At 38.5% G+C, this 17950-nt stretch overlaps 1 protein-coding gene across 1 annotated transcript; it reads right to left on the bottom strand.

Moving 5' to 3' along the window:
• Positions 1-542: 542 nt before the first annotated feature.
• On the bottom strand, positions 543-16734 carry TMCO5A (transmembrane and coiled-coil domains 5A). Its single transcript, XM_004609760.2, has 11 exons — positions 16697-16734; positions 15138-15287; positions 14628-14751; positions 14199-14249; positions 13428-13499; positions 9777-9833; positions 9269-9328; positions 8523-8587; positions 7030-7090; positions 4625-4665; positions 543-741 (listed from the first exon to the last, which is right to left on the bottom strand). The coding sequence occupies exons 1-11, from the start codon at positions 16729-16731 to the stop codon at positions 543-545; spliced, it is 915 nt and encodes a 304-aa protein (XP_004609817.1). The 5' UTR covers positions 16732-16734.
• Positions 16735-17950: the final 1216 nt, after the last annotated feature.

Here is a 17950-nt window from a genome sequence, read left to right as displayed (position 1 = left end):
GTGTCCGCTCAAAGAGAGGAGAGAGGTTAGGAAAACATGAGGTCATTGTTTTTCACCTTCCGGATTCAGCCACGTATGTAGCTCCAGAGAGTTTTTGTTCTAAGACTCAATTCCCCTTTGGGTGATCTTCTGCTGTAAATTTATTAAAGAACGCAAGCAAAGGCTTCTTGCAACCAAAGAGTTCTAATATGAGCAGTAAGCATTGCAGGGTCTAGTCAGTTCTTTAAGATGCACTAGAGGAATTGATCAACCTTCGCTTAGCTTGACATCTGCTGCATTACTCCAGTATTGTCCTCTGTGACTTTTTCCCTTAAACTATCTGTTCTATGTAGCTTATCCACAGAACTGCAGAAATCTGTTGACAGAGCTCTTTACTGGGCAAAGTCAATCTTGGAACGAGAATATGGGGAAAGAAAGTAATTAAGTAGGCCATCCTCAATGGAAAAACTGATGAAAACCTTTTCCCTCCACAACTCTGGCTGCCTCCTCTGTGCAGACTTCAGATACCACTTGCCTTCTTTTGTCTGAGGATATTACTTAAGTTAGTGGGGTAACATGTCTTCTGTATCAAGCGTCAGAGATGGAAAGAGGAAGCTTCTTAGCCTCCACAACATGTCTCTGCTCAGTATCTTGGGCAGTATGTTGACAAGGAAATCCGGATTTATAAAACTTATATGGAAAATCAAGTAGCCAAGCAGTCTGATGAAAAAGAGGGTGGTGAAAAAGAGATAGCGAAAAATCCTGAAAAGAGAAAGCCAAGAAACTGTTAACCAGAGGTTTGGAAGTTTGGGACAAAATGGCAAATCAAACCGAAATGCATGTTCAACTCCATCTTGCGATATCTACAAACTATTACAAACTCATAGAAAACAGATATGTTAGAACATATGGTATTTGTATTTCTCCTCTTACTTATTTTCCCAGTATAATAACCTCCTATTCAACCCAAGTTTTCATAAACTACAGTATTTCATTTTTTCTTGTGACTGCATAGTTTTCCATTGTGCATACAGACCACGACTTCTTTATCTGTTCCTCTGTTGTTGGACACTTGAGTTGTTTCAGCATGCTGGCACTAATAACATCAGATTTAAAAACCATCCAGCCAAATAGATGTAAAGTATTATCTTATTATGGCCTTGATTTATGTTTTCCTTAGGAGCAGATGCTGAGTATCTATTTATAGAATATTGGCCTCATCTGTTTTCTCTTGTCCATTTATGAGTTTTTAAACTTTTCTTATTAATTGGGAGAAATTTTTTCATGTAACTGTTACCAATCCTTTCCCATTGTTTTTATTTTTAATATCTTCTTATAGGATTTATAACTTTTGCTGTACCTGAGGTATTGAAGAACAAAAACTAATCTTATAAAGTCCAGTTTACCTTTTCATTAGTTAGAATCAGTATGTTTTGTATCTTAAAGGATTATTTCTTATCCATGAATACCTAAAAGACATTTCTATTTTCTGTTTGTAATAGTTTGTAGATATCCTTAAATTCTCTGCTTTTCCTCCCTTTAAGAGTACCTTAAAGGGAGGTGCCCCTCTATGGAATGGGTACTGGACTTGCTGACGTTCTGCTATAGCATAGAACAACACGAAAGTGACAGTGACTTCTTGGATGACACTTGAAAGTCATTGTATATCCTCAGGAGGAATATAGGTATTGTGTTGAGAGGAGATGTTAGTATCCCTTTGAAGAGGGTCACATAAGGAGGACAGGAGGAGCTGAATTCCGCTAACTATCAGCAAAAACTTACCAAAACTATGAGTCAGCTATCTTGAAAACAGATGGGTGAGCCCCAGCCACACCTTCAAAAATGTGGTGTTGGCCAACACTGTAACTGTAACTTCATAGTAGTTCTTCGTGTGTGCGGTGGGGGGAGGGGGGCGCATCTGGCACATAAGCTCAAGGGCTTATTCTTGGCTCTGTGCTCAGGGATCACTCTTTTCAGAGCTTGGAGAGATCATATGTGGTCTTTGCCCACTGTACTCCTCTCTCTCTCTCTCTCTCTTCCTCTCTTTCTCTCTCCTCTCTTCCTCTCTCCCTCTCTCCATCCTTCCTTCTCTCTCTCTCTCTCTCTCTCTCTCTCTCTCTCTCCCTCTCTCTCTCTCTCTCTCCCTCACTCCCTCTCCCTTCCCTCTCCCTCTCTAACTTTGATTTTGGTGACAGTGGTCAAAATCCATTCTAATTCAGCATCTTGTTTATATTACAATCAGAAGTCCTTTACTTCTTTTAATGAAAACAAAAAATGTCTTTCCATCATGCTGCTAGAACTGGATTCAGTATTTCTGAGGACATTTTGAGATGACATTTCCAGAGACAATTTTAGGAATAACCCATCTTACCTCCTGGGTCAGGCCCAATGTTCCCATGTCCCACAGGAAGTTGGGGAAGAAAAAGAGGGAAAAAGAGGGAAGTTTGATGTGATGATATAGGCTAGCATATCTTTATCAGGTCCCCTATGGCATACCAACTCCTTTGAAGGCAAGTAATTTTTTTTTTGTTTTGTTTTGTTTTGTTTTGTTTTTCTTTTCTTTTTTTTTTAAATTTTCTTTATTTTTTATTGAATCACCATGTGGAAAGTTACAAAGTTCTCAGGTTTATGTCTCAGTTATACAATGCTCAAACACCCATCCCTTCACCTGTGCCCATATTCCACCACCAAAGACCCCAGTATACCTCCCACCCTCCACCCCCCACCCCCCATCCCTGCCTTAGTTGATAAATTTCACTTGTTTTCACTTTACCTTGATTACATTCCATATTTCAACACAACATTCACTATTGTTGGAGTTTTCCCCCAAGAAAGACAGCCCTACTGGCCATGCAGCATTTGATAATTAGTTTTCCATTGCTGAAACTGGAGAGATATGAAGCCCCATTGTTTCAAGTACATAGAGTTTTTCCCCCCTCCTTCCTGCGCCACCAAGTTCGTGCCTGCTTAATGAATAGTCCTCATATTATGGTTGACACCACGCCACCCTACGAGAAAAAAAGGATATTTCCAGTCCTCTGCCGGCGTGGGGCTATGGCTTAGTTCAGTCTAGAGACATGGTTACAAGTAGTTTCTGGAACTGGAAGTAGTCTAGTTAGGCTCCGAATTCTGGTTGATCAGCAACATCGCGGCCACTCAAAAGTGTGGCCACCCAGGTCGAGTCTCGGCAGAGCATGCGCTGGTATTGGCCTGAGACTTCACAAGCGTCCCGCTGTTCCAAGTATATAGTTTTTTTTGTTTTTTTTTTCCCCTCCCATTCCCTCAGAAGGCAAGTAATTTTTATCCCAGGTGTACACATGTTAATTCCATGCTGGACACTGGTGTGAAAGAAGAGGTGAAGGTGGCCTGGGAGTTCTTGGGAAATTCTGTTGGTTGCTGCATAAACATTGTATTCATGAAACAGTGTTCATGAAACAACACAGAACAATATATGTAGTAATTCACATATATGGTATGAAGGGCAACCCCCTTAAGCAAATTTGCAACAGAAAATTTATTTTCTGTTTCTTTATTTATTTAATTTTTCTCTTTGAGTCACACCCAGTAATGCACAGGGATTACTCCTGGCTCTGCTCTCAAGAATTACTCCTGGCGGTCCTGGGGGACCATATGGGATGCTGGGAATCAAACCTGGGTTGGCCGCGTGTAAGGCAAACGCCCTACCCACTGTGATATCACTTCAGCACCCATAGCTCACCTTTAAACACTAATGATTCTCAAACAGGTTATTATGAACATAATTTTACCTTTTCTTGAAAATGTGGGGATTTCATGAAAACCAGTTTTACTTTGCTGTCACAAGTCCCTCAGGATTCCACATTCAGTTGTTTGAATCTTGAGTTATTACTCAGTTTAACAATTCTTGGCGCACTGGTTTTATTATGCAGTAGTACTGTTAGGGACTATATTTTATTCTTCATCATTATTTTCTACTTCTTTTAAAATCTGCTATTAAGCAGTTAAATTCTTGCATCTAGAATATTTTGTTACTGGCAAACAAAATATACACATACATGCATATTTAATACATGCATATTTAAATCATGACAAGGATTAAGTATAAGGTTTGCCACATCTACTTTAGAGGATAAGATTTTGTTTCTGTTAACTACTAGATCTTTGACTTCTAACACTGGGAAACAGGGTCAGGAATGTGGTTCTGAGCACATACCTTGTATATGAGTCAAGGTTTGATCTCAGGTGGCATAGTGCCTAGACCACCACAGAGTCTTACCTCCACAACAATAAAAATATGGAAATTTGAGATTAGTGATTTTCATTTTTTTCTTTTTGGGGTCACACTCGTCGATGCTCAAGGGTTACTCCTGGCTTTGCACTCAGGAATTGCTTCTGGCGGTGCTCAGGGGACCATGTAGGATGCTGGGAATCAAAACCAGGTTGTCCGTGTGCAAGGCAAATATCCTACCTGTTGTACTATCTCTCCAGCCCCTAGTAAATTTTTTTACATAAAAATATTGCAACCTACAGCTGATGTGTATAGTTACTGTGGACCACAGTCATTTTTACTGATGGTAAGTGTATATACAAAATTCTCTTTGTCTAGATTTTGTTGTTTGCTAGGATAGGTTTAAGTAAGCTAAGTAGGACTCTAAGTTTTATTTACCTTATAAAGAACAGTGTTGTCTTCTTCAGAAGAGACTTATTCTAGGAGAGAAAGGACATTAATAATTTATTGGAGTTATAATTACTGATAATGGTTCACATAAGACAATAGTCAAATGTGATATTTAAATAATAATGATTTACATCTATATATGATATTTTCAAAGACATACATACCTAGGCATATATTTTTATATTAATTTCTATGTACATATGAATAAACTAGCAAAGAAAAAGATTAAGGTTTTTATATTGTAAAGATCATATGGCTGGTAAGAGTCAGGACCCAGCCCTGTAACCTAAGTGCTATAGACACAAATTCTGGGCTCTCTTGAATATACCTTTACTTTATACTTATCCAATGATTCTCAGAAAATCAATTGATGAAAACCACACATATATTCCAAGATGTAAGTTCTAAAAGTTATAAACTCAAAAATGAGGATTTGTCCTCTATTTCTGTGATAAACCTCTTCCAATTACTAGTTTCTCAATTATTTCTTTTTTTTTTTTTGGTTTTTGGGTCACACCTGGCGATGCACAGGGGTTACTCCTGGCTCTTCACTCAGGAATTACCCCTGGCGGTGCTCAGGGGACCATATGGGATGCTGGGATTAGAACCCGGGTTGGCCGCGTGCAAGGCAAACGCCCTACCCGCTGCTGTGCTATTGCTCCAGCCCCTATTTCATTTTTCTTTGACCTCTTTGTGAGATAAAAATAAGAATTATGATCACACTAAAGAACTGTGGAAATGATATAACTCAAGTGAGATTCAGTAGCATGCCAGCTGCAAAGATTCTTTGAATATCACAGGCTATTGAACCACCATGAAGTTCTGATAAAAAGGTTGAAAGCAATTTTGTTTACTTGGTGACTTTTTTTGAGGGGGTTGTTTTGCTTTGGAGCTTTATCTGTGGTGCTCAGCACATACTCTTAGCTCTGTGATCAGGGATCATATTTGGATGTGCTCAGGGGACCAAATGTGGTGGTGGGTATTGAATATGTATGCTAGGCAAACACCTTACCCACCATACTATTGCTCTGCTCCCAGCTTTGTTTTTATTTCAACAGTTGGTCAAAAGTAACAAGTTACTTCCCTAAGGATCAATGTAGGACCTTTTTATTGGGGGAAGGCCATAACTACTGGTGCTCAGGGCTTATTCCTAGCTCTGTGCTCAGGAATCACTTCTGTGCCAACTTGACTGCATGGAAGGCAAGTGGTGATGAACTTTGCCCTCTAGATAAAAATTCTCAGGTTTGGTTCTAGAGAAACAGAATGCAGTTGATTTCAGTTTTATTTGCCTAGTGGAATAGGGGCTAGGATAGCTTTCTCATAGCAGTAAGAACCATGGTTACTGGCAGATGTCACTGTCACTGTCATTCCATTGCTCATCGATTTGCTCGAGCAGGCACCAGTATAGTCTCTCATTGTGAGACTTATTGTTGCTATTTTTGGCATATCGAATACACCACGAGTATCTTGCCAGGCTCTTCCGTGCAGGCGCAATACTCTCAGTAGCTTGCCTGGCTCTCCGAGAGGGGTGGAGGAATTGAACACGGGTTGGCTGCATCCAAGGTGAATGCCATACCGCTGTGCTATCACTCCAGCCCCTGGCAGATGTAGTATAAGATAATTCCAAACATCTGGATGACCATAAAGACTATGGTTGGTTGTTGATAATTGCTTTTAAGGAAAAGATAGATTCTTTCTTCTGAGACCATTTACCTTAACAAGGTAAAATTTCTGATGAATGTCAATCCAGATTCTAAAGGCAATATAAATAGAAAAATTTGTAATCCAATATAATTTTTGTCTTTTAGCCCATATACTTGTTGCCATATGGTACCAACTCTATCAAGAGGTCTAGTGCTTTACATCCAATTAACTTTCCTCCAGACATTTGCACATATGCTAGTGATATTATGATGTTAAACATGAACCAACACCTACATGTACCATAAAGGAGCAATGACTTCCTATCCTTTAACTTATGAACCAATTCTGACTACATGGTGGTTGATACCATCCTCTTCTGTGATATGAAAGATTATGGACCATTTTGAGGTCATCAGAAACAAATATTATACTGTATTGCAGGAGATGAGAGAAGTGATGTATGAGACATGTTATGACCCTCTCTCCTTTGAGTGAAGTTCATTACTGTTTCTTCTTGCCACCATTCTCATTGGTCTTTTCACTTGAGAACATGTCCTTTACATGGCAATAAAAAAATAAAGGTCTGATAGTTATTTCTTGGAATCTTCTGTTTAAGGTAGAAGTGATTTGGAATTATATCTAACACTCTTCTTGGAAAATGCACATGGGAGACTGGTATTTGGTATATTTTGAAACACCTTTGGGAAGCAAAGACACTGAAAGAAGTTAAGATGAATTGGAGTGCTTACCTTAATGTTTTTACTGTTATTTTGTAAGTTTCTTGCACTTTCTATGCTTAAGACTTTTGATCTATGAAGAAAATAACCAGGATAGGGATTGAATAAATTTCACTGTAATATTCACGATACGTGAATACTTAAAAATACTTTTATATTTAAAAGCTATACTGTCCAATAGGGACAGAAGCTATGCTGTCCCTTGTTGAAACTATCTACTGGCTGAATGTGACTCTTTTCATTAAAATGGAAAAGTTCAATTTACACTAGCCATCTAAGGCTAATTTCGACCTAATATATAGCACAGAAACTTTGACCCACAGCCCTGTTCTAGAATCTTATCAGTCAAGCCACATCTAATGCTCAAGAAATATGTTGGGGTAGTGATAGGTGAATTACCTTTAGGGAGGTCTCAGAGCTCTCACCTTTAGGGGTGAGGACTTGCAATTTCTGGTACCTTTGTTCCAGGCCACAGAGTTCTAGTTAGAGGCTTTATGCAGTTTGGGTCTCTTTTTCCTTGCTCCCAAGGTTCTAAAAATATTTGATAAATAGAAATACTTCTTGGCTGAATTGTGATTTGACTAAGGAAGGGTCAAAATGTGTTAATCAGGTTTTCGGTTTTGTTTTTTCACCATTTATTTTTGACAAACTCAGGAAGCAAGTGGGGGGATTTTCTTATAATTTATCATTTCTATTTGTAGTTTAATATAGTGTGTAGTTCTGAGTTTCATAATCTGATCACTTTAGTGTATTTCTAAAGATCGGTTTCATGTCTATCTCATATGATTATTTTCTGTATTTTGGAGGAGCGAGGATGATATTAGTTTCAAGGTATTTTTAAAGGTACATAATGCAAATACTTATAAAGAATAATTGCCTGATCACTCTTTGTTTTTTTTTGGTTTTTGGGTCACACCCGGCGATGCACAGGGGTTACTCCTGGCTCTTCACTCAGGAATTACCCCTGGCGGTGCTCAGGGGACCATATGGGATGCTGGGATTAGAACCCGGGTTGGCCGCGTGCAAGGCAAACGCCCTACCCGCTGTGCTATTGCTCCAGCCCCTGATCACTCTTTTTTAAAAGCATATTCTTATTCAAATGTAAGTAATTTTATGTGTTAAAATTATGAAGGGAATATGTGTTTCTGCAGACTTATAAAGAGGATGGAGAAACACCTGAATTTCTTTTTGATGGGGCATATCTGATAAATGATTTTGAGTACTTCAGGCCCTGATTGGCTGACCATGCAGTGCCAACATCAAACCTGGGCATCCCACATAAAGAGCATACAATCAGCCTGTTGGGCTCTTTCTCTGACACACCATTTGCATTTTATAGTTGGTGTATTTTAGTGGGGGTTCAACCAAATCGTTTGCAGAAAGAAAGATGTCATGGGAGCCTATGAATTCCAGATAGGAATTGGTCAGGAAAAACCTTTGTTCTGACTAGGCTGAGATGGTGTTACCACTCAAACCAGGATGTTCTTTTGTTTGCCAACGCTCACACTTCTTTCTCAAGGAACCGAGTCTCTAGTTCTTCTTCTATTTTCTTCAAAGTTTCCTGGTACTTCTTCAAAGAGAACAAAAATGACCCTTTAATAATTAGAAACCTTATGCTTTTTTAATCATAACAAGCACTTCTTATTTCATTGCAAGATGCCACTTTGGTATGACCATTCCCTCTTTCTCTAGTCTTAGATCCCCAACCTGCTCTTTCTGATCTCTTACATCACTAGCCATCATCATTAGGTGAGGCCCTGTGTATACTGGGGAGTATACATAGAAAAAGTATTCATGATAAATTTCAGAACATAGAATTTAGGTATACAAGAACACTGTTAGAGTGATAATGAAGGTTAAGTGGCTAAGACCTTAAAGTCTCTTTGGTGCCACTTTGCAGAATTAAAATGGTTCCAGACAGCACTTTAGCACTGTTGCATTGTAGCACTGTCATCCTGTTGTTCATCAATTTGCTCGAGCGGGCACCAGTAACGTCTCCATTGTGAGACTTGTTGTTACTGTTTTTGGCATATCAAATATGCCATGGGTAGCTTGCCAGGCTCTGTCGTGTGGGAGGGATACTCTTGGTATCTTGCTGGGCTCTCCGAGAGGGATGGAGGAATCGAACTCGGGTGGGCTGAGTGCAAGGCAAATGCCCTACCCGCCAGACAGAAGTCTTTAAAATCTGGTTCTGCTTTCTCTTGCACCTTACCAAATGCTTTGCTTATTCCTGTACGGAGAGAAGCTGTACCTTTATGCAGAGGGCCTGATCTTCACAGAGCTGGGCCACAAATGCATAGTCTTCCATTACCTGGGAAGTCAAGGTTCAGTCTTAAGTTTTTCTCAGAAAGTTTCTATAAGAACAAGCAATATGCTGTTTTTTCTTACTTCTAGGACCCTAAATATAATTTTATAATCATTCTAAGTGTATTTTTGTTATGCACATGAATTCATCTCATTTTATGAAGGTAAATAAGCCATATTTTCTGTCCTAAGTGAGAATTATTTGAGGGCAGTTGGTAGAAGAATAGAAACTAACTTGTGGCAGATACAAATTATAAAATATATCTTTGTTAAAGAATGCTAAAGATGACAATGCAGGGGATTCTACTTTCTTTGCTTCCCTCCAGAGCCCCATAATGATCTTGGGTCTGGAACCTTATTATAATGCAGTGATTTAGAGAAATGTAATAAATTTTCTGACTGAGGACCACATTTCTTTTCCTTTGAAGAAATAACATTGAAGTTACTGTTGTTACCTTGCTCAGCTCCTTCTCTCGGTCTGCGCAGGAAGCTTCCAGTTGTTGTAACTTAGCCTGTAAAAGGGAAGGAGACTCCCCAAAATTCATTAATTCAAAAACAATATATGACTTCAGTCTGGTATATCAGCTCAAAAAGGCTCAAAGATAACCTCAGAGTCAGTTGAAGTGTATTGACTATAATACCTGGTGTCTTCTGGAGGGTTTGGGCCTCTCCCAGCAATGCTTGGCCCCATAGTGCAATGCTGCTTAGGTTTAATGGTGCCATAAATTCGTGAGGTCCCAGGCATGAAACCCAATATTCCCTTGCACATGCTTTACCATTTGAGCTACCTCCCCTACCTCTCAGATGTCTTTTTGATGATGAAAACACACCATCTATTGTCCTTTGCAACTGCTGGGCAAAATTGTTCTTTATTTTGATGGGGGAAAATTGGAGGATATTTCTAGATCTATAATCGGGGGTTGCTCTCCTGCTCTCCCGCTGTGGTCAGAGGACCATCTGGTCAGGGATTAGACTAGAGTCAGCTGAATGCAAGACAAACTCCTTACCTATACAGTGAATCTGTTCTTTTACAAGCTTGACACTTTGATATTTATCAGTGCTTCTTTTTACTTCTAAATTTTGATTCTTACCTTTGTTGTGACTTAGCTATTTTTATTAGAAAAAAATCTGGAAAACTTTATTCCTTTTTTCTTTTATATTTGTTGCTCACTCCATTAATCCTCCCTGTGTTCCTTTACCTATATTTTTCCTGCCTTAAACATCTGATGAAAGACTATTCTATATTGACCACTATGTGAACAGATGAGTTGGTTTTGTAAGACTACTGAGAATTCGGTTGTCTACAAGTTTGATAATCTCCCTGCCTCATGTCACTAATCTGTCACTGTTGTCTCGTTGTTCATCGATTTGCTCGAGCGGGCACCAGTAACATCTCCATTGTGAGACTCGTTGCTACTCTTTTTTGGCATATCGAACCAACAACCTGAGGATGATAAGTGCAGTGAAGGAAATGGAAAAGGAAGTGTGATAAAGAATCAGAGCTATGAAAAAAATCTAAATGATAACTATTACCTAAGATAAGAAAATATGAAAGAAATTATTCCTAAATTACACAAGGACCCATGCTGTGAAAGAGCACAGACTTGGTAAATGAAGTTATGTGACTGGAGTGTAAAGGAGACTGATAAGTAGTAGACAAAACGTATTCTAGGAAGGTAGATATAGATAAGTTTATGAGTCAGTGTTTCCAAGAAGAGTTTTTTCTCTATTTAAAATGTAGTGAGAGGTTTGAAAAGAGAGTTTAATAGCAAAAACACAATTTGCCTTATTATTTTTTTAAATGTCTTTTTTTTATGCGTGGAAAGTAGATTAAGAATTGAAAAAAAGAACTAGTTAGGAAGCTACTAGTTGAGAAATTATATAGGCATGCAAAAGGGTAGGGATTATAGTCTCAGGTGGAAGAATGGAATAGAGGTATCTGGAATATTCTTAGAGCTAAGTCATACACGACAACATTTTTTCTTCCATCCCTTTCACTTCTTTTGTTTCTACTTTCATCTAGATCCCATTATTTCACACTTCTACTTTTAAATGGTTCCTTCCTTTCCAGTCAATTATGTGTAGAACCAGACAGTCAAATGTATTATGGATTATACTTTCAAGACGCTGGTCTGAATCATAAGATGAAGCAGGAACCCCATCAAACTGACATGATTATCAGCATGTAAGAGCAACAGAAGCTAAAAATTGATGATCTTGGGGTTGGAGCGATAGCACAGCAGGCAGGGCATTTGCCTTGCACGCGGCCTATCTGGGTTCGATTCCCAGAATCCGATATGGTCCCCTGAGCACCGCCAGGGGTAATTCCTGAGTGCAGAGCCAGGAGTGACCCTTGTGCATCGCTAGGTATGACCCAAAAAGAAAAAACAAATGATGTTTATTTCATAGAGAAGCTATCCCAAACATTTATGTAACATGTAGATGAACAGATGATTCAAAGGTTAATAAAACACATTGGGATTAGAGTGAGTTTTGTCAGGAAAATAATAGTTACTGTTCTTATAAAAGTCTGTGACTCTCCATAGTCAAATAAATAGCTCAGCCCACCTGACTATAACCAGATTAGGAAGATGTAACTGTTAAGATTCTGGGGTATTTCTTGTTAGAAAACCTGTTCTTGGCAGAAGAAGGGATCTTGGAAGAAAATCAGTCCTTGACCAGTTACTTCATATACATTCTAGATTTCTTTATTTCCAGATTGGTTTCCTGGATAAGCATGACCAAACAAGTCTTCTAAGTAACTTTGGACTTTATCATATGTGTGTGTGTGTGTGTGTGTGTGTGTGTGTGTGTGTGCCCGCGCGCGCGTGTTGGCACCAATACTTACTTGGACAGCAAAAGATAAAGGAGTGAGTCCCTATTCTTTCATATTCTATTGCTATTTTTGTCCATATATTCAGAAGCTTCATTTGATAGTAAATTGTGGGATTTAAAGAAATTACAGTAAATTGAGGGATTTAAAGAAATAGGGATAAAAATCAGACAAAGACAAATACACACTATACAGAAAGCATCATATAAGAATACTATATACTTTTGAATATAAAGAAATATCACTGCATCACTATATCACTGTCATCCTGTTGCTCATCAATTTACTCGAGTAGGTACCAGTAATGTCTCCATTTGTCCCTCTTGCATTCAGGCTCAGGGGAATGAGGCCCATTATTGTTACTGTTTTTGGCATATAGAATATGCCATGTAGCTTGCCAGGCTCTGCCATGCAAGAGTCATAAAGAAATAAATCTATGATTTTGTTTTCTTAAATCAGATGAGGTTGGGGTCATAACCCTAATTTCTTAGCTCTGGAAAGCAAAGCTAAGCACTGTGTGACATCCTTAGGACTTAGAGGTAAATTGAAGTACCTGAATTGAACAATCTGGATTTCATTCAATGACAAAGTATGTAAATTGCTTAGCATACAGGAGTAATAAATCCTAACTCTGCCTTTATAAATTTATATATGTGCTTCAGCTGGACTTTATAATAATCACTTTAACAGGCCAGAGAAATATTACAGTGGATAAGGTACTTGTCTTACATGCAGTCAACGTAGGTTTGATCCCCAGCATCCCATATGGTCACCTGAGCACCAATAGGAGTAATTCTGGAGTGCAAAGCCAGGACTAACCTAACCCCTGAGCACTGCTGAGTATAGCACCAAAAACAAGTAGACAAAATATATCAGTTTATGATTTTGACTTGAAGGTTTAGCTATCCAAAAATATGTAAAGAATATTTTAAGTGTGAAACTTCATTCAATTATCAAACTGAAACTTGGAAAGATTGAACTGTCTAACTTTGTATGTCAGGCCACAGATAGGGGCCACAATTTAAGAAGCTTCAATTATGCATGCACTTGTGAATTTATATTCTGCTCTTCCTGATGAGAGAACTATACACATGGTACTTCAGAGTCAAATTCTTTCCAAAGGGCAGAGAAATCAACACTCAGTTGTCTAGGCTTATGCCTGGCTAGGGCTAAAACTATGAAGAATTTATTCCAACTTTGAGAGTTGGTTCCTTTGGAAGATTTATTCCTGACCACATAGCACAAATCCATTTAAGATTGCTTTTTTGCTTACCTTTGACTCTTCTGGTGTACTTTTTGAGTTACCTTGTTCCCACTTGGTTGCCTTTTGTGATTTCCTTGTAAGCTACAGTACAAATAAAAAAATAGAATTCACATAAAATATATCAAATCAAAATATGAAAGACAAAGAAACATTCTGTTGGGACCCTGTAACTTGGCCTTGATGAACGCTGTCATGAGATGGTTCCTTGGCGGATACTTGATGACCCTGGAATCACCTTTATCCTACCCTCCATCTTTTTCTCAGGAGTCTTACCACAAAGCAAGAGTTTGTTTAAAGCAGGAATACTTCTCTGCACCCCTAATTTGTGCTGTTACTCAGGACTGTAACCACGGCACAGAAAGTAGGACAATGATAGTAAGTTTGCTGTGTTATAAGCAATAGTTGAGGTAGAAAAAATATCTCACCATAAATTCTTGACAATAAGAAATTTGGAAAATAGCTGTTGAAAGTAAATGGCTTTTCACCATAAAGGCCTCAGTCAGTCACTTCAACAGAGTGTCTACTAGAATGTCTTTTCTTGTGATAGAACAAAGAACCTATATGACCACAGAAGACTCCATATACTTCTTGCCATAACACTTGTAGGAAAAATTGTGAATTTAAGTCAGGAGTCTCAGCCCTCAGAGAGGGAAGCAGAGGAATATTGGATCCCAAAAAGACTTCTCAGAATCATAGTTTATGTTCCTTTTCCCTTTCTTGTCTCTTAAATGACAGATTGTGCATGAAGATCTGGGTTTAGGAATATAAGACCTCACCCACCTTTCTTTGAAGTTCTTCTATACTGTGGACCAGTGTCTCATTCTTCCTTTCCTATTTAAAGAAAAAAAACCTGCCTGTAAGTGTAATCTGTGCACCACCATCTCTAATCAATTGGTAGTTCTCCATTTCTACCCAGTGAAATTTTCTTATAGTAACTCTACAGAGTAATGTTAGCTAAAGATGAGTGGTTTGATTTCAGCCCAGGCATAGTGCTAACCAGGCATTGAGATGTCCATACACTGTACCAAATATAACCAAAATAAAGCTTCCCTCCACAATTCCCTTTCCATGCAAGAACACATTCTCCTGACTTTTAAGTTGACTATTCTTATATATATATATTAAAATGGGAAATGAGCTTCTCTGTCTGTTGCTGAAGAACAGGATAAGAACTATAACTTTTCTAATGACTCTCAGTTTCTTTCTTACAAGTCTAGCTGTTTCTTCTTCCAGCTCCTGCAAGGCTCTTTCCCTTTCTATGGTGGTCGAGTTCTCCTTCTCCCACTCCTCATCCTCTCCCAGGTTGCTGCTCTGGGTGATCTCACTTTCCAGCCTAGATGGGACAAACACACACTATGAGGAATCAGTAATCTCCAAATAGATAAAATGCACATATCCCTTCTATACTACTTCAGATGGCACTCAACATAAATATCAAACTTGAAACCCCTCTTTTCTAGTTTCTTAGGCAGGAACAGTAAGATTTACTTGATTCCCAAGTCAACAACCCTAATAACACACTGTCTTTTGGCAATTTGAAGCTTGCTCTATATTATTACAGAGTTTGGGCCACAGAGAAATGTCCAAAGATGAAGTATAACATGTTAGTTATAAAAGGTAAAGATCTCTAGAGCAAACCACCTAATTCAATTTTTATCTCATTTGCTCCTTCTACTTCCTGTATATTAGGAACTTTTCACATGAAATCTCAAGTTTTACCTTTGAATCTCATCTTCTTTCTCATGGAGTGCCAGAAGTAGTTCTTGATTTGCTTCATCTATTTTCTGCATATCCCTTTCAAGGTCTGTGTTCAGAATGTTAATGTTCTTCTTTGACTGGGCCAACCTTAAGATTTCCACTTTCTCTGACCTGGAGACACATCCCCACAAATGAACAAGGTTTCAGTTACAAATGAGCAGTGATATTTGGGCTGGAGGGGTTATCTTGAAGTCATATAATTCGTTAACCAGACTTTTACTGGGAAATCATCTTTCCCTTTTCACTCATAGGAAATTTTATCATTTCACACCCCTTGACAAATAAGATTGTTACACAGTTCTCACCACAAAAGCTACTCTCCCTTCACCATCCTCTGACTGCCTTCCACTCAGAAAATTATATTTCCTAATAATGCTTTATAGTATGTTTCAGTAATTCTCAGATTGGTTAGCAAGGGAGATATTTCTCAGACTGTTTTGTCCAAGTACTCAACAGAGTCATGAAGTAGAACCGCTGCTCTGATTCTTGGAGAGAAACAGAGAGAATGGTTTCCTAGGCATTCCTAGACAAGTTGTTCATAAAATATGCTTCCACAATACCACTCTTTTGAAGAGATCTCCTTAGAGGTTCTCAGATTCCCTGTGGTAGTCAACCTGGCAGTGAGGGTCAGGGGGTTTACAAAGGTCATTTTTATTTGGTATTTTTTCTAGTATATCTGGTATATGGGCTGGAGCGATAGCACAGTAGGTAGGGCAATAGGTTGCCTTGCATGTGGCCAACCTGGGTTTGATTCCTCTGCCCCTCTCGGAGAGCCCGGCAAGCTACCAAGAGTATCCCACCTGCACGGCAGAGCCTGGAAAGCTACCTGTGGCATATTTGATATGCCAAAAACAGTAACAACAAATCTCACAATGGAGATGTTACTGGTGCCCGCTCAAGCAAATCAATGAGCAATAGGATGACAGTGATACAATGATCTGGTATTTAATTTGAGCCTGGCGTTCTATAGAGGCTGCAATAGGGTCTTCCCAGCATGGTGAGGACTTCAATCTTTTCCTTACCCCTCTAACCTCAAAAGTTTCTTTCTCTGTTGCCTGATACATAACTTAAGACTTTTACAGAAATCACTCCATTGAGCACACAGATATGGTGTGTGTGTTTGTGTGTGTGTGTTTGTGTGTATCTAGGCATTAACTTGCAGGTGTACAAACATATTTTCGTAGTAAATTTGAATTAAATAGCTAGAGATAAGGAATTGGCAGTTTTTGATATTCTTCATATTTTAATTCACTGATTTGCCTTTGAAATGGGACTTTTATTATGAGAAGGAATGAGATATTTTGGAAAAGAAAATTATGCTCTAGAATGGATGGCTTGGATGGGAAATTAATAGTAGTTATTGCCTCCTAGGAAATGACATACTTGGGGCAAAGGGCATTCAGAGATAGAAAAGAGTGGAGGAAAGGAATAAAAGTTGGAATATGAGGGAAGATAGCAATAACAGACATGCTTCATACCACCCTCCCAACATGTGGCTGTGCATAATCATGGTTACTTACTCATAATCTAGTTGGTCTTCTGTGTGTTCTTCCATTGTAGGTTCCCTAAGATACAAGAAAAGAAGATTCTAATGAATTGGAAAATAAGTTCATTCACATATAAACTTAACTAGCCAAGAGTCAGTGAATACAAGAATGATGTTAGTTTCCTCCCTCCCACTCCTAAAATTTGGCCACAACAAAATCCAACCCTATTATTTTACTCATGATCTGGTTATGCTGCTGTAATAATACAAGCTAAGAAATTTAAAAGTAGTTGTCAAATTGTTCCTAAGTCCTTTTCTATTCTAGCATTATCTGCTTTCTCTAAGGCACCACAAGCATGTATAAAGGTGCATAATAATTATCCTGAAAACTAATCTCTGATCTATCGAGACCTTGACTAAAACTCGATATTAAAATAAAATTTTTAGCATTCAATTAGTGCTCAGTGAGACTAAGCAGAATTAATGATTTGTTTTTATCTATTCCTTAGTTTCCTCTTTCTTTCTTCCATAAAGTCTACCTCCCTTTTGATATGTACGGTCTTTCTGATTCTGCCCTAGTCAATTGGCATCTGAAAACTGCAGCTTTCCCACCGGAACCATCCAATAGAATCTTAAAGCCTTCCTATTGGTCATGAGTCAGTTGTTGACATAGGATGGGTGGGGCATCATGTCACAAAGGGGTGGATGGCAACAGTTTCTCAATTTGTACAGAGTGCTGAGCTCAGTTGGATAATGGTTTCATAGTCAAGTCTTTCCTTTGACAGGGGGAAGGTCATTGGATGGGATTTGGGGGCATATGTAAAGATAAACCCTGATTGTTCCTAGGCCAATTAAGCTTCTTTAATGCCCAATTGGTCCTAATTTGGAACCTTTATATCCCATGGTCAGTGGTCTGACTATCATCCAGCAATCTAATCTCACTTATTGTTGGACATTGAAAGAATACCTGTAATAATGTATGTGTATGCCAGTCACTATTCTAAGAACTGGTTAGGTGTGCTCAATAAGGCAGCCAAAGCACTGGTACTTAATGAGATTATATTCTAGAATGATGTTCCTGGAGAGACATGAGTAATACAAGCAACAAAATAAAAAATAAAATAACTGATTTTATTTGGTCTGATATAAGAGGACAGTTTGCTAAGAAGGTACATACAAATGTGAAATAAGTAAGAGGTAAATGCAGTGTGTGTGTGTGTGTGTGTGTGTGTGTGTGTGTGTGTGAAGTTGTAAAATTTTAAATTGGGTTTTCCAGAGGCAGAGCACC

Source organism: Sorex araneus, chromosome 3 (genome assembly GCF_027595985.1).
Source record: "Sorex araneus isolate mSorAra2 chromosome 3, mSorAra2.pri, whole genome shotgun sequence".
Lineage (NCBI taxonomy): Eukaryota > Metazoa > Chordata > Mammalia > Eulipotyphla > Soricidae > Sorex > Sorex araneus.
The sequence above is the reverse complement of the archived record's forward strand: the minus strand, read 5'-3'. Positions and strand labels throughout refer to the sequence as shown.

What these genes read in the sequence shown, in the direction of transcription:
- TMCO5A (XM_004609760.2), bottom strand. Translation starts at nt 16,731, where the DNA reads ATGGAAGAACACACAGAAGACCAACTAGATTATGA. An exon ending in TAGAAGAACTTCAAAGAAAG is followed by an intron (nt 13,500 to 14,198) that starts GTGGGTGAGGTC and finishes TTTGTACTGTAG; the next exon opens with CTTACAAGGAAATCACAAAA. An exon ending in GAGAGAAGGAGCTGAGCAAG is followed by an intron (nt 9,329 to 9,776) that starts GTAACAACAGTA and finishes TTGACTTCCCAG; the next exon opens with GTAATGGAAGACTATGCATT.